The sequence below is a fragment of the Trematomus bernacchii genome, unplaced genomic scaffold (genome assembly GCF_902827165.1).
Source record: "Trematomus bernacchii unplaced genomic scaffold, fTreBer1.1, whole genome shotgun sequence".
Lineage (NCBI taxonomy): Eukaryota > Metazoa > Chordata > Actinopteri > Perciformes > Nototheniidae > Trematomus > Trematomus bernacchii.
This window is the reverse complement of record NW_022987564.1, coordinates 4,965,427-4,982,285: the sequence shown is the minus strand read 5'-3', so window position 1 is coordinate 4,982,285 and position 16,859 is coordinate 4,965,427. Positions and strand designations below refer to the sequence as shown.

General features: G+C 40.5%; 2 protein-coding genes across 2 annotated transcripts; both read right to left on the bottom strand.

Annotated features, from left to right (window-relative positions):
- Positions 1-5,502: 5,502 nt before the first annotated feature.
- Positions 5,503-7,988, bottom strand: hoxa5a (homeobox A5a). The gene is made up of 2 exons (XM_034125336.1): positions 7,251-7,988; positions 5,503-6,639 (listed from the first exon to the last, which is right to left on the bottom strand). Exons 1-2 carry the CDS (start codon positions 7,831-7,833, stop codon positions 6,389-6,391), a joined length of 834 nt encoding a protein of 277 aa, XP_033981227.1. The 5' UTR covers positions 7,834-7,988; the 3' UTR covers positions 5,503-6,388.
- A 3,769-nt stretch (positions 7,989-11,757) lies between these two features.
- Positions 11,758-14,873, bottom strand: LOC117478336 (homeobox protein Hox-A7-like). The gene is made up of 2 exons (XM_034125337.1): positions 14,400-14,873; positions 11,758-13,462 (listed from the first exon to the last, which is right to left on the bottom strand). Exons 1-2 carry the CDS (start codon positions 14,764-14,766, stop codon positions 13,149-13,151), a joined length of 681 nt encoding a protein of 226 aa, XP_033981228.1. The 5' UTR covers positions 14,767-14,873; the 3' UTR covers positions 11,758-13,148.
- Positions 14,874-16,859: the final 1,986 nt, after the last annotated feature.

Here is a 16,859-nt window from a genome sequence, read left to right as displayed (position 1 = left end):
AACAGGTGAATTATTGACTTTCCCACAGCAACGAGAGACATGCCTCAGTTTATCCTCCTCAAAAATGGCTTTTCTCTCATGTTAGCACACTGTTGCTGCAAGGCAAAGCTGCTCCTATCTCGTGTATCTTACAGGCTTTCTCACACCTAACTCATTGTAAATGGCAGCTGATGTACTTTCCGCCATACATCCACTGTATCCGTATGGCCGAGAGACCACCTGAGAGGCAATATGTCAACATAATGTCAGCGGTAAGACTACTTCACATCATATCTAAATTTACAGTCTGCTGCCATTCTATTATATATAGGTCCTGAATAAATATGGGCCAGATCAGCTAGGCTATTATCCACTCTGATTTTACAGGTCATTGTAGCTACTTGTTGCTATATGGACTACTTTTTTTTCTTTAATGCTTAACCTGTGAATAACTTTATTAAAACATATTATTGTGATTCAAAAATCCGGCTCAGCCATTCAAAAGAAGCATTTTAGATAAGACTGCAGGTAATACCTCCGTTATCTAGTCCAGGCCTGCAAGCTGCTGCTGTGTGTTTCAATATAATAAAGCATCTGGAAATCACTCGAACTATGCACAAAATATAATAGGATCATAATCCTCCAATTGACCATTGGAGCAAAAGGAAGCAATGGCAAACTAGCTTACACTATCTAAGCAATTTTCCACTAAATTTAATAATCCATTTTACTCTTAATGTGAATAAAACCCGTTAGAGCTGTGCGTTATGGATTTTATTTAAGGTTATAATAATCTAACAGCCAGATCACGGTGTTCCCTTTCAGAGCATATACTGTGAGGTGAAGGTCTATTTAAGCAATATACATCATGCTGACAGTTTACTGTAAATTTAGATTATCAGAGAAGTGCTGAGACGATAGTGACAGATTGCAGATGGTGCTCACAAGGTCTCCTGTCTATACGGAGCCCTGACGGTGGGATAAAAAATCTTCTTTGCATCCAAGATGTGGCAATGATTCGGGCCAGAAAATACCTTTCACAGCTTTATGGACATATTTTGATACAGGTAAACGCTCATAATAAAAATGTTTTCTTTTATACAGTGCACCACTTGTGATTGTCCTTTTAAACCACTTCACAGCAAGGACTGGCAACGGAACGAGCTTTCACAATAACTCAGGATGGGCACTAGCTTTTATATACAGCTTCAAACTTTGATTAGACTAATAACAGTGACCTTCAGGCCTCCAATGATCGTTAATAAAGGCAAAGACAAGCTGCTTCTTCCTTTAGAAAGTGCATAGACAACTTCTTTATTCTTATCAAATAAAGAGGGCGTTTCAACTGATAGTACTGTGCCAGTATATTTCAGAGATGGACGACACAACTAATGTTTCCAAAATGGTAGAGAGGTACATAAACTGAAAGGTTCAATACATTAATATGTGCACTTTGGAGTTAGTTAACAATAAGACTGCCAACGTTTGAATTAAAATAATTGAAGACATATGAAATTGTGCTTTCTGTTAAAAAATGTGGATTCATTTGGAAAGTATTTAGTGAAGATAGCCGTTTATCTGGTCGCTTTCATTCTTCATTGACAAGCTTTTACTTTTAAATTCAATAAACAAAGTTATGAATTACAAATGACTCGATTTTGAGAATTTCATTTACACATTTTTGCATTTTAACACTTTTCAAAGTGCAATATATGTTGTGTCCGCGTGTGACGTGTCTACAAATGTGCTAAATGAAAATGAAATAAGATTGTCTAAATATAACTTTGTTTTATTTGATGCTCAGATGACAGTTAAAAAGTTTATGTCAGAAAAAGTCCGAAATGATTGGGCCTTTCTATAAAAAGGATCCAAGATTTAAAAAGTGTTCAGTTTTGGTTGGATTATTTTTTAAACAAGTTGTTATAATATTGTGTGAGTTGCGTTCAAGAATTCATGCGATTTTGCCGAGACCCAGTTTTGGACTGTTTAAGCATAATGTTAACTGAAGTATTTAGTTTCTGGTGTAAATTAGGTTTAGTTGTAATCTATATTTGTTCACATTTATTTTTAATGGGGTCTCCCTACAAACATCTAAAGGTTAAACATTTTAGTTATAAGAAATTGCATTCATTCCCCATGCGGTTAAAAAGGCCCAGCAAAACAAATTACGTATATAGCGTAAAGCCTATTTATTAACAAAAAATGTGTTTAGTTTTTTTTGTATTTTCCCTCTACGAGTCACAAGAAACATCTGTGCCATTTCAGTTTTCTTAAAAGGCTTCTATTCAGAGGATCAGGAAGAGAGGGGCTAAATGTTTTTTAAGGGGTCCGGGGGCTCAATTTGGGGGCTGTGGGTCTTCCCATTACCCTGTGACCGGGTCGAGAGTATCAATCCTCAAAATGCAAATGTTGCCCTCGTCCCTAAACATATCAAATGCAATTTATTCAAAGGAAATTCACCAATCAACCGCCCTAATAAAACGCCAGCCACTCAATCTTGTTGCTGGGGACGGGTGGGGGGTCCCCTCCCCCGGTCCCAAACGCGAGGTCACCGCGCTTTCAGGGTTCACCTGGAGTGCACTGTGCAACATATGTAATTCAAAGCTATTCTGTCTTTTGTGTGGAGAGTCAAGATCGCTATTATAAGGCTGGCATCAAGCTCCGAGTGAACAGATGACGGAGACTTGTTCAGCGCGTAAACTTTTGACCCCAATTTTTCCTCCTCTTCTGCAGCTATCTCGCTCTCATCTGTCCCAGCCCAGTGAGATATCTGCCCCTCTCAACGAAAAATGTATTTGAACAATGTGTATATCGCTTGCCATCACGATGATCATTTTCACAATTTTCATAATTAGAGGAGATGCCAGCACAATACCTAAAATGCGATTGTAGCTTTATGATGTTTCCAACGAGGGAGTGAAAAGATAAATCCAATAGGCTCCCACTCAAGACTAATAGGGCTGTAAAATATGCAAATCATCCATTAGCTTATAGAGAAAATAAAAGCAGCCAACATTCTTTGTTGGAGGCAACACGTAAAGTTAAACTCCCCTCTCTCCAGTTTCTCCTCCAGTGCAGGATGTTACCACAGGCTCTGTGTCCCTTGGTAAATTCATTTGAACGCATTATGCTTATAGACAACGCCAAGCAAACTTGTCATTAACGTGAAGGCGTGTGTGCGCTCGGTACGGTGGATGCGTGAGTAGTTTCCCTCTCTCCATACTGCAGGGTGACAGTGAACTTGGCCTAAAGCGAGCTCTGCTGGTGGCTCTGAGAGGATGCAGATTTATCTTGGTGCTGTGGCTGACCTCCAGATGAACCTGCAACGCTTCTCTCTCTCTGCCTGGCAGTATGCCGCACATGGGGCCCTGTCGAAATGTCTCCTCATGAAATATTGGCAATGGGTTTATTTTCCAAACAGCCGCACTCTCAAAGTGTCTTATTTTCAGTGTGTCTAAAATCGAACTAGAAAGATGCAGCATCTTCTTAGGATGGACTCATATGCATAACAATGAGTATAAACCGAGCGATTGCTGCAGATTTGTAAGGTGTTAATTAAATAATCAGTGCACACCCACATCCTACTGCTTTCAGTTTGATAAAAAAAGAAACGAGGAAAAAATGTAATAGATTTTGGGAGAAATCCACCTTGCATTTCCAGGTTTTTCCCCCACAATGTTGCCAGATAATACATTCTACTACCGAATTGGTGGAAGTACAAAAACTAATTTTAAGTAATAAAGAATATTTTTTCACAAAAATGCAATGGTTCTAGACATAATGATGCAGGCAAACACAAAGAAAACGTAGTGTTAAAGTTATGATGGCTGGCCGCCCAGTCACTAACTCAGAGAAATGTAGTCACAAGTGATTTTGGTTCCAAAAACTATAGGCACAAAAAGGTAAATCCACCAAAATGTATATAGGATTTCATATTTGGCCTCGAAGTTTCGAATTAGAAACGGCCACACCGATTCACACACCTTTTAGTTTAAAAAATATGCAGGAATCTAAAACTAAAAATGAAAATGAGTTAAAAAAAAGTCAAAAATTATATATTTTTCCCCCATTTTAGTCCATGGTCTTTTGGCATCAGGGTCCGGCTGGTGGCTGGTATGGCCCCGGCACTGATCGGACAAGAGGTCACTACAAAGCGAGAGTGACTTTTAAGAGGTAATTTGAACTTTTCAACCCCAAACACAAAACAACGAGGCTGACACAAAACGGAATTCCTTTTCAAATGTTTGTTCCCATGTTGTGTTTACTTGACACTGTTTACAGCCTTTCCTAAAGCCATACACTGAGCCAACATGTGGAGCGCAGAGCTCAGCACAACAACTACTGCAACTTTTTTCCATGGATGGACCTACAACTTCCAAAAAGTCATAAGCAGATATAGAATCCAATCAAACGGAGCTAGCAGTAAATCTGTAGGCCAGCATTAACGCCTAACTTTATCACGGAAACCTCCACACACACTTCCCTTTTCAACTTTCTGGTTCACGGTCTGTGAATCCTCCAATGTAATAAAACGACAACAACTAGAAGTTTGTGGGGGTGGAAATGGACACTGAGATAATTATCCAACATGTAAAAATGGATTATGAGTTACACCACAGATGGAGGGAAACAAGTTACACGGGGAACGAAGCAATTAAATAGCCATGAGCCGGACCCAACCCTGCGCAACATCTGCCGAGACCAGGATTCAGCACTGCACGACTGACGAATTAGTGTAATGGACTAATAGGGACAGATAGAGGGAGCAAATACAATAATAAGGCTGTTTAACACAGGCGGGCTGTTCTCTGGCTACCGGATAGTCTGCAGAAACTTACCCAGAGACGCGGTCCTCATCCTGGAGAGCGTCCGGTCCATTCTGAGCAACACAGAGCAATAGACACGGTCTGTACCGGTCAAGTAACACTTACAGCCTGCAAAGAGAGAGTCAGACTAAGCTTCGCCGTCAGTGCGATTATATGTTATGTGCAATATACTGTCAACTCCCCAAAACCATAAAACTTACTTTAATGGCCACCACGTGACCGTTTATGGCCAGTGAGCCTATCTGGCCGCGCTCTGGATGATTTTTACGATCTAATTCATAGACAAAACCCCCCATTCATTTAGCACCCAAATGTCAGAGAGCCAGAATCGGCCCTAATAAAGTTTACAGCAGAAAAAGTCGAGCTGATTCTCCGGGAATAGCCCATGAGTCTGTGCGCAAAGGGGACGCCCGGCCATGCAGCCGGTTAGTGGCCAAGGACCCCAAAACACCCCCATCTCCAGAGCAAGGTGAGTGAAATATGAAGTTTTCATTCGAGGGGGACCTGTTGAATTCAAGGATTTGATTTGACAATTTTCTGACAGCTCACTTAAAGATTTTAGACCAAACAGCAAGGTCTGACTCCTCGCTTCTTTTACGCATTCGTGGCAAATGCGTAAACGAATCTGGATTTCACAAAAAAGTTCACTCAATATAATGTTGCCGTTCCAGTAGAAAGTTTATTATGGCCATCATCATCATCATCATCATTATTATTACTATTATTATTATTATTATTATTATTATTATTATAGTATATTCTTGACTTCCAGTCTTTGAAAAACATTTACAAAAAGCTAAACACGATGGAGTTATACACATAGGCAATGAGATTTACTGTGGGGAACCTCCACATAAAAACAGCTATGAGAAAACAAAGATAAAACACGTTTTACTCAGATGTTGCGTCCAGGTGAACAACGCAAACAGCAGCAAAAAAATTATACAAAATAAAGATGCAAGGCACAGCTATACTGTACATACAAGACTGAGTCTGCACCTCTGTCCATACATGTGTTTACAATGCACACAATGACCACACAAGGCTCACGCTCTGCTGGTTCTACTTTTGGAAGCAAGTTATCTGACAAATTGATACAATACATCACACAAATAAATACATACATATACAGTACATATATAGAAAACGAAGGCTAAACAGCTCAACCTCAACCCTCTTTTTATTAGGCTGGTATTGTTCTTATCACACAACTTTTACTGGATTTATTTGCGGTGAATAGGTAGCATTTCAAGCGTTTTTCTTTTTTTTCTTTGTCTGAACAGGAAATAATTTAAACAAACATTTATTTTCTTTCTTTTTCTTCTAAATCTAGACATAACTGTACATAATGTATTTTTTTCCTTACATAAGCATTACCACGGTGGAAATAAAGAGTAAATAATATTAAGGAATATAATGGGACAGTTGCTGGACATACAATGGGCTCAGGTGGGGTGTCCCTTGTCCCGCACACGGCCCGTTCACAAGTCTCTGCGCTTTTTGAATTAGGAGGAGAATTTGATATGACAATCTTTGTTTTATTTTTTTTATAGTGCTCGTTATCAGGGGTAGAGGAGTGAATATCAAGGCCTGTAGCCTCCCCCGCCTGCAGACGCCATGTTCATGCTCTTCAGCTTGTTGTCTTTCTTCCACTTCATCCTGCGGTTCTGAAACCAGATTTTGATCTGTCTCTCTGAGAGGCAGAGGGCATGGGCTATCTCGATCCTCCGCCTGCGGGTCAGGTACCGGTTGAAGTGGAACTCCTTCTCCAGCTCCAGGGTCTGGTACCGGGTGTATGCAGTCCTGGCTCTCTTACCCTCTGGTCCTGACAAATCTTTTTACATAAAGAGAGTGGGAAACACATCAGATACAGTAAATGTAAAAACAAATAGTGCAGCAACTTTGTTTTATTACGATTCTTGCATTTTTTTTAAACGTTGCATGTTTTAGTTTGTGGTTTTAAAGTTGGAACACGACTAAGTAGATCCCTTAGTTATTGCAGAAACAACCAGTAGCGTTAGTAAGATTTACACATTTTCAACTGCACCTTACGAAAAGTAATTCACATGGTCAACTTTGGGTATTTGACCTTAAAATAAATACAGTATATTTCATTACAACACATTCTCAACGTGCAGGTTATATCGAAAACATTTGAACTGACTTTAAAGTTATATTTTATCTCATGAAATGATTGCGTACCTAGTCTATGGTAACAGTAGGCTACTGAAAAGCAGAAATACACCAAACAGGTGAGATGCGCATGGCGCCACATGCCCCTTTGTATAGTAAACATATTTTCTACTAAAATAATCCAAATCTGTCCTGTTTTGATAACATTTAAAACGTCTCAATAATATAAACACAATTACACCTTAACCCAACAATAACACAGCAACAGATCTATAAAATCAATACAACATTACTAAAAGAAAATCACTTTACCATGATTTATATGAAGTTTTCTCATCCACGGGTATATTTGTGGCTGTGATGAGTCGGTGACATTTTGAGGAGTTGTTGGTGCGCTTCCCGTAGGTTTCTCTTCCTCGAGGGGGGAAGATTTGGACACACAGTCCCGGCTGAGCAGCAGCGAGCCTCCGTTAGAGCTCGAGCACGGGGTGTTTATAGAGTTTTTCACGGCTCGGTGTTGAGATTGAGTTTCGTGGACAGGGGAAGAGGTGGCGACCGAGGAGCACGGTAGTGGCTCAGGTGGTGGCGAGAGAGACGGTGTCCTGTTGTTGCTGGCAGACTGGTTGTACCTGACCGGCTCCACCGAGGGTGTTGTCGCCGCTGAGTGACTCGGGGAGTAGCCTGGTGTCTGCTCGTCGCCCACAAAGTGTCCGGTACCGGTCCGACCAACTGTTAGGTCCATCCCGTTGTAGCCATAGCCATACCTGTTCGAGTGCATGGCTGTTGAGTCTCTGTATTGCTCGTTTTCCGTATTATGGTCTCCATAATTATGTAACTGGAAGTCCGCGCCATTGGGATACCGACCGCAGAATGAGTTCACAAAATAGGAGCTCATTTGTTGACAATTCCTCCGTTCGCTCGTAGTAAGTATTGTTGTTGTTTTTATAAAATTCAAAGGTAAAATACTAAACCTGTGTGCTTGATTTGTGGCTCTTATGGTTTAGCGCGTCCTATAGCACCCTTGCACAATTTATGATGAATTATGGAAATGAGTGGGACATGGACTTGATTCTCTCTTACGTAGGCACCCAAATATGGGGTACGGCATAGTATCACGTGCTTTTGTTGACCAGTCGTAAATCCTGCTTGGTGACCTCCAGAGGTAAACTCGTGCACGGAGGAAATACTGGGTGGGATGAGAAGGGAGCGCGCCCCCATGCGCTCGTGGCTAGGGCCAACTCTGAGCTACGGTTTGGGTGTTTTGAATTGTCGTGGTGCGCCATCCTCTGGCCAAACTGGCGCACTGCCTGTCTGCGGAGCTCTGTGAGGCGTGGGCTCCACACGGGGTCATTCGGAGGTTAACGACCATTGCGGCAAAAACCAACGGGCTCCTAAACAATACAACAAGTGACATGCTGAGCGTGCAATCTCTGCGAGGACAGTGTACAGAAATAATTCGATCAGAATCTGTTATTCATGTTATGATGAGGCGATGAGTGCAAATAGTGTGCGCAGTTAATAGAATAAAAGCCCATTCAAAACAGGGCTGTGTTTTTTCTCTACACTTTTTTTTATAATCATAAAACAACTGAAGAGCGACTAATGTGGGAAAATGTGAATACATATTTCGGGTAGGATAAAAGCTAAACATCACATTATCGAATATTAACACATAAACTTCCATTCGAGGCCTGTACTTTATGCCACGTTGAAGAATGAATACATTTAAGTATAGGCTATGAACGCGCGTAAAGCCACGATACTGTCTATTTTTGGCTATTTCCAACAAGCTCTCCAATGATATAATAAGTTGTTGCGTGCTACTGGGTTTTATTACGCTTTCGTATAAAAGCAAAACCTCATTATATTGAATTGTAAACACTCAACATCTTTTCAATTGTTTTTTTGTGTGCTTTTATGCTTTGGATATATCAACAGATCGAGAACAAAACCCAATATGGGTGCTATGGGCAGCTTGGTGTCGAGTTGTGTGCAGTCACCGTGAAATTTATAAAAACAAGAGACGCAATTTGAAGTTATTGAAAAAGGAAATATTCGAAACGATGAATGGATGAAATGGGGCCAAAATGTTTAATGTAAAATTATTTCCCGCCTTATTCAGATGATAATTAATAGTTTCGATATTTGCGTTGTGCCATAATGCATCAATTCGGATGGCTGAACGTTACATCACAAAAAGGTATCATCGTAGTATTTGATGTTCCTTTTAATGCGTTAAATCTTTTTATGATATACCATTTTTTGTGATATTGCCATAAACGTTTTAAAGCAATTGTCTCATCGGTCGATTACAATACAGCAGAAGCATGAGATGGTTATCAAAACATAATTCAAACTTTCAGGGAAAACGTTGCCTATACGTTAGAAATAACTAAGTATGTCTAGCTCTAAATGTACCCTGGTCAATGCACACAATATAAATAATCTACTATTACCAATGTTCACCCTGAGCAGGAGAACAAAATCAGAAGACCCGCAAACAGACACGACGCCTAAATGGTGGCATGACGCCTCGTCCGTTTGGTTTTCTCTTTGTGGAATTTTTATGGCACTTTTGTCTCTTGAAGACAGCGGCTTGTCCTTTGCTTTCTTCAACATGCTATTTCCCAACAGCAGCCCCTTTACTCAGCACAAGCCCCATCATGTGTTTCTGACAAACATAGTGAACCAGAGATTATTTATTCTGCTGCAGGTATGTGCTCCCTTTGCGGTCACAAGCCCCCAGAAGGCACGGTGTGAGGAAGGGTGAACACCGGGCTCACACAATCCAGTTGGCCCACACTGAGAGAAGACCTACGGGGTGTGTGTTGGCTAAACAGTCATGCTCCAACAGCTGATTTATGGCTGGCCAATGGCAACAAAGTTCCCACGAACATTATTTCCCTGAGTCAAGCCAGGGACACACCCAGGAACTAAATAAGGAGCAAAAAGAAAGGAGATGAAAGAAGTGAGTGCGCACTGGTGTCAAACATGTTGGGCTGGGAGCGAGGGGGCCAAAGCTGCAGAAAACAGGAGGGCAGTGCACTCTGCAGGCATCTTTGCACACATACACACCAGCGTCTTAGAGTATAGCAATTCAATACTTACTGAGAATATTTTAATTTCACTTTATGCCTAAACGTCAATACGCACGGCTGTAAAACGTCTTGAACGCACTGTACTCACATTCAGGCTAATTATTTAGATAGAAAAATATATATTTTATAGAATACGAACAGCAAAGCGATCCTCAAAGATACTGGAGAAAGAAACTACTGGATATTGAAAGCAACAGCAGTCAAAGCAAAGCTAGATTGGTTTTGTGCAGAAAATAGACAGAACAATTGTAATATGCAGATTTCGGATATGGACAATGCACACCATATATGATTAAAGTAACTATACATTCCCTTTTGCAGGATTAATATCTTGCAATAATCTGTCCATGCTTTGAATTTAAATCTTCAGAAGTTGATCGACTAGTAATTTATCGCAAGAAACAAATCACTGCAGTGTCTCAATATTCTACATTGGGCTCGCTAAATGCATGCAAAGAAACACCATTAACCATGTTTATGTGCAATTACAGAGTGCAAATCATTTATATCCAACAGAAATGTTTAACTTGTCTGAATTCGATTGGAGGGAAGCCTCTGTATGTTTATTTAAGGTCATTTACGCGATAAAATAATCCTATTTATGTCACTGAAAATGTGCCTGTTTATCAATTCAATGTGCATCATCCAGCATGCACCTGTGTGACTAATAACACAGTAAAGCATGGTGCATTTAAACACACAAGTTAGACTTGTCTCTCCAGCCTGCACTGCAGGACATTTGCAGCAAAAACGGACTAAGCTGCAACCAAAGCAACCCCAGTGTGTCCACAGGAGGGCGTTAAAGAGCACCTCTTTTAGATGGCATCTGCCTAATGATTTTTGCATCAAAAAGTCCATCCACATTCAAATCCAACAACAAACAAATACGTTAAAGCATGCAAAAGCCAACAGGAAGATAAAGCAGCACTTGTGTTAACTAATTTCCGCTTCATCAGATCTTAAGCATCCGCAATTTAAATCATAATAAAATAAAAATAAAATGTAACCATGTCCTCCAACCGCTGGATATTTAACCAGAAAACAATAAGTAGCAATACTTGAACACAACTGTATTATTCTAAAGGTTGATCATTGTAAATTGATAGAAAAAGCAACCAGAGTAATACGTTTAATTTGTCTTACCTTGTGATGGTTTCTGCCTGTGAACAGGGGGAGGTGAGGAGAGGGAGTTGGCAGGTGCTGACGGCCGGTGACGGAGGGAGGTATCCAGCTGAGTCCCCGGACGGAAACTGGGACTCCTGGGGGTCAGTGACGCACCGGGGCTCCGTCCACCCATCATGCCCAAACGACAGCAGGGCACCCTCAACGATCCAGTCATGACACAAAGCAAGCTCCTGCCCGACCGAGAGAAAACTCCAAATTCCAAAACCGGTATAAAACTGTAGAAGGTCGCTGGTGGAAAACAGCCGCATGGAAGCCCGAGACCGTTAAATGAAAGGCTGCTCTATTCCGCTATTGGAAATTATATATAAAAAGTTCATGTTCATGGCTCCCTGCCACGTGACAAGCTGCGACCAATGGGAAGACGAATCCGGTCGTAAAGTTGTATTGCCATGTTGTAAATTTTCATAAACAACAACGGATTTATGACCCAGTGCTGGAGGAGATGGGAAGCGAAGGGAGGGGGGGAGAAGGGGGAGAGAAAGGAGAAGGAAGGGGGCAGGTCACCGTCAGGCGCCATCTTACCGAGGACAGAGGGAATGCAGAGTTCAACAGCAATTTCCCTTCATCTGCAGCCTGCCCCATCTCGCATCCTCATAGCTCACATTCCCAAACTAAAGTGTTTACCTTACACTCATAATGGACTGCAACAAGTTTCATTACATGCAACCTGATATTGGCGTCAGTCAACAGCACTGACTGGAAGCAACATATTATTACTCAACCGGTACATGTTATTATGACTGATGATTATGATCATATTTGCTGTGGGTAACTTAATATTACATGCAAACAAATGCTTGGTAATAGAAAAAGCATGTAATGTCATGCAAATATATTTTCATTTTCATTATTTAAAACATCCCCAGAGGTATACGGTTTTTTTATATTTATTGGTTTACATGTTACTTATACAACTAAACGTTGGCACTAAATATTTATACATCACAGTTTTTGCACATTTTGAGTTTACTTATTGTACACGAACAAAAAGAAATGCCTTTATAGGCTACTAAAATGTACTGCTGTTAAAATAAAAGTGCATGCGTTTATTTTTGTTTTAGCATTCACAGACAATAACTCATTTGACCTGAACATATTTCTTAATGAAAAAGGCAAGAATAGTTTATAATTGCACGGATAAGACTTAAAATGTTCACGTGAGGGTGTTGCAATAATAAGCTATAGCTGACTTTCCTGGAATCTGAGGTAGGTTACATATGAAGGTCATATCAACACAAACAAATATAGTTGTTATGATGGGATGTATGAAGGGCAAATAGTAGCTATAGGTGTCGAAAACAGGCACATTTACATTCTAAGTGAGTTATATTTAAAAATAACAATAAAAAGTAACAGTTACTGAAATGTACAGAACCATCTAAATCACAGTTGGATGCATTTAACTAACAAGACATTTATTTGTAATTCGCCTACTCAGAATAAGGCACATATGCGCAAAAATAATAGCCTACTTGTTTCATAAAAGTTGCAATAGTCTGGAGAAAAATACTCGAATAGGTAGATTCGTTTATTTTACAATCAATTTCAAATTGCGCTGAATTCATTGTGTCGGTGTTTTAATGCGAGCAAGAAAATGTGAAACATAAAATAGGTAGTCTTTCGTTAAGGAATGTTAATTCAGTAGATAATCAGGTTACATTTTCTTGCATATTTAAAAAAGATATATCATTTGGATAGGTAGTTCATATCGGTATTTCATGCGGAGCCTTATTATGTATTTTGGGTTTGAAATAGTGACATAGCCTACTGTTAAATGTTTATTACATTATTGCCTTCAGCTGTCGTGTAATTAATCAGCATACCGAGCTCTGAGTGCATGAATGGTATGTGACATTTGGGATATATCCCTTACGCATTCTAATGTTGTGGTTCTTCCATTTAATCCTCTGTCCGTGCGTGTCTTTTGTTACTTTGCAGCCGTTTCTGACTCCAAACCGGGGCTCCGGGTTTCTCCAGCTTCGGGCTCTCCGGCCTCTGAAACCGCCTGGATACCATCGTCCTTTTCCCCGGGGGCCGGCACCGGGTGCCCCTTGTTGTCCTTCTTCCACTTCATCCTGCGGTTCTGAAACCAAATTTTGATTTGCCTCTCTGTGAGGCAGAGGGCATGGGCTACCTCGACCCTCCTCCTGCGGGTCAGGTACCGGTTAAAGTGGAACTCCTTCTCCAGCTCCAGCGTCTGGTACCGGGAGTAAGTCTGCCGTCCCCGCTTTCTGTTCGGATCTGTAAGATAAAATGCACTAGCTCTGTATCACTTCCAATAAAACATTTGTCTCGACATGTAGGAAATGTGACGCTTCATAAAGCATTTATAAAAAAATTAAAGTGGTGTTGAAATTGATGACGACAATAAAAAACGTGTAGGCTTACTTGGAATTATTGTGGGGCTCATTAATTTAGTTGTGACTGCGCAATTAATTGTGGCTTACATTTGTACATTACACCTAACCAAATACACACACATACGAAAACACTCCTCAAATCAGTAGGGGATATTATTATTTTTCAAATGTCTCTGCATCTGCATCTAAGTAGTCCTGCTGGGATACTTGGTGCATGCCTCCTTTGAAACTCTGCATGCTTTTCCAATTAAAAGCCAGCGATGCTCTGTGCACCTAAGGAGCCATAAGTAATTAGATTACAGCCTCAACACCTTCACCCTCAAAATTATAACAAATGCCAATGTTCCAAATTATTTTCATTCTAAATCCACTTGACTTCTTTATGTAACAGACAATACTGGTGCATATTGATCCAGCAATGTGCATACAAAATAGTTTTAGAAAATACCAGAGCCTCTGCAGTGCAGACCCAATTAGAAAGGAGCTGCAGAGTGCAAGAGAACTGATTTACACAACATGCCTTCTTTTTTACAACCACAAAGGGGAGAAGAGGCTATAAGAGTAATAGAAGTGCAGAGAAAACCCCCAGCGGCAAGGTCTCTGCGTACTGAACACACAGAAGCGCTGGCCAAATGAATTTATGGCTGCAGAACTCATTAGTTGCGCAATAAAAGTTTTACGATTCTTCCCATGCAACACCAATGGCTTCACGAAATTAATTGAACCACTAACGGCCAATGTAAGTATCCCAATGTTTTGTAAAAGCATTGACCTGAGGGGCTTTCATATAGCACATAAGAGACAGTATCAGCAAATACCTGATCCTCTCATCCAGGGGTACATCCGGTATTGTTTGTCCGGCGGCGAGGTGAGGGGTCCCGGCTCCGGATGGCAGCAGCTGTCGGTGAACAGGCGGCTCTGGTCAAACAGGCTGCAGTGCAGTGGGTGTGCGTCCTGCCCCCGGCCATATCCCGAAGTAAACACGGGGCGGCTCTGGTACACTGCATTGCTGACGCTGTAAACTCCGGACAGAGACGGTGCAAAGGCGATGGCCGCAGCAGTGTGAGCCGAGCCATAGTCCTCTCCACTGGGTCCAATACTGCAAGAAGCCCGCTCCACGTTTGGGAAGAGAGAAGTAGCCGTCGTATATTTACTAAGAAGACCATCCACATAATAAGAACTCATATTTTTTCTCTCTGATTTGTTGGCCCAGAATCCTCAGTGTCGTTTTTACGAGGTAGCGTGATATATGACAGCAATACAGCCTAGATTTACACCAAACCCCATTTTTACTCTGGACCAAAGAACTCATCCACGTGACGCAGGCCTGGCAGCTCTCATCCAATCAGCATGCAGACAGTGGTTTCATTATGGTGCAGGACTGCAGAGTGGGATTAACACTTCACACACAAACACATACATGTAAACACACACGAGAGAAATTCTCACAATCCCAGTGATCTAGAGGTAATTTAGGTTGTATAAGGTCATGGGCTTTTGTCATCTTTCATAGTAGTGCACTACAAATAATCATCTATTTAAAAGATGTATTATTTTATTTGTGTTTACCTTCGTGGAATACATTGTGCCTTCTTGAAGGTAATAATCAACACACACTCGTTCATACACTAATAAACAATACATAATAGCTGGATATAATATAGTTTGATATTCGAACTAAAAATATAATAATTCCGACAGAAGGTGATTTTTATTGTTACTCTTCTAAATTATAAATTGGCCTACAGTCGCTTGGTAAAGAAAATATTTTGATTATATCATTTATGTAAAAAATATTGGTAGAGAAATAATGCACAATGCAAGTTTCGATTTTTAAGTTTAAACAAGATAGTGTTTAATACTTTCTTCCAAAATATGCTTCGAGATTTTCTTAGTTGAGAATTTAGAAACATTATACATAATATTTTATAATAATAATAATAATAACACCTAATTCATCCTCCAAATTTGCTTTATTTTTAACGGCTTAACAATGTTATCTCAATAAATTGGCATAAAGCATGTCTTTAATAAATACGCAGAGTTACAAGAAAGCAAATGGTTATAGTAACAATTAAAAATAACTATTCAAATTTGAAAAATAATAATGGATAATATACCCTGAATTTGCCAAATATTTTAAGGTAAAATGTTGATTTTAGGACATGGAAAACTGATTGCGTTATTATGTGTTCATAATTTAAATTGTAAACCCCTTTATGGAAATGGCATATTTTAGGACATTACTAATAATTATTCATGTTATATTTCATCTAACTATTGCTTTATTATTTCTACTATTACAAGTTCAGTTTGAAATGATTTGCGTCAATTAAGCCGTCGAAACGTTAAAGAAATAGAAACATTGGACAGAAAGCGTCCTATCTGAGGGCGGCAGCAGTAATCCTGCAGTCCGCGTGCTCACTGCTTGCTTCTTCTCTGCTGAGCCATAGGCTGGAGAAACAGTTTCTGCACTGAGATTGTAAAAAGGTGTGAAATTATTTGCGTGGTCTCTTAAAAAATGTTACTACAGTTTGTTTCCCAGTGCAGGTTCATTGGGAGGAGTGTTAAAAATGGTGGGGTGATGTTGTGGAACAGTGTCGCCACCATCTGGGGACTTGTGGGGACTGCAAGGTGGAGAGGCAGCATGTGCGCAGGCATTGTGTTTTTCTGCTGCAATCAAGGATTAAATACAAGATAAAAAGGGAGAGAAACATATCTCAAAATGAAGCAGTATGTTTCTTCGGTTGTGATTTTATCCAAAGTACCGATTTAACAGAAATGTCCAGATGTATTTTTGAATAAGCAGTATCTGTAGGCCTACCACTGTTTGGAGCTAGCTGCTGGCTTTATGGCTCTTTCTCCTTTAGGAAGGGCCAAGCTAAGGAGCAGAGGGCGGAAGGTTCCCAGGTAGAAACAAAGGATCTCTCCAAATGACCATGAGTCCTGAACGTCCCCGTCGGGGAGAGTCCAATAAAGCTGATCATTTCCGCTCGGCCTTTTGTCCAGGGTGCAGTCCCACGTAAAGAGAAGAAAAAACAAATGGGTGCCATTCTGGAAACGGCCTAATTGTGTCTGGACGGCCATAAAGCCATTACAACTGCGGAATGCCAGACAGTGTAGCAGACCAGGCGTTTTATTGCACTGTCTCTGCTCGAGTCTTTGAAGTTTGGGTCCATCTGCGTCCCCTAACGCGTCACAACAGCACTCCAGTTAGTTTGACTAAAGTCCTATTTACCCTCTAACTACAGTAATCTCCCAGTGGATGTGTTGTGTTT

Excerpts from the sequence above, each read along its gene's own strand:
- hoxa5a (XM_034125336.1), bottom strand. The coding sequence starts at position 7,833 with ATGAGCTCCTATTTTGTGAACTCATTCTGCGGTCGGTATCCCAATGGC. Across the intron at positions 6,640-7,250 it reads AAAACTTCATATAAATCATG|ATTTGTCAGGACCAGAGGGT; the intron begins GTAAAGTGATTT and ends TTATGTAAAAAG.
- LOC117478336 (XM_034125337.1), bottom strand. The coding sequence starts at position 14,766 with ATGAGTTCTTATTATGTGGATGGTCTTCTTAGTAAATATACGACGGCT. Across the intron at positions 13,463-14,399 it reads CCCCTGGATGAGAGGATCAG|ATCCGAACAGAAAGCGGGGA; the intron begins GTATTTGCTGAT and ends TTTATCTTACAG.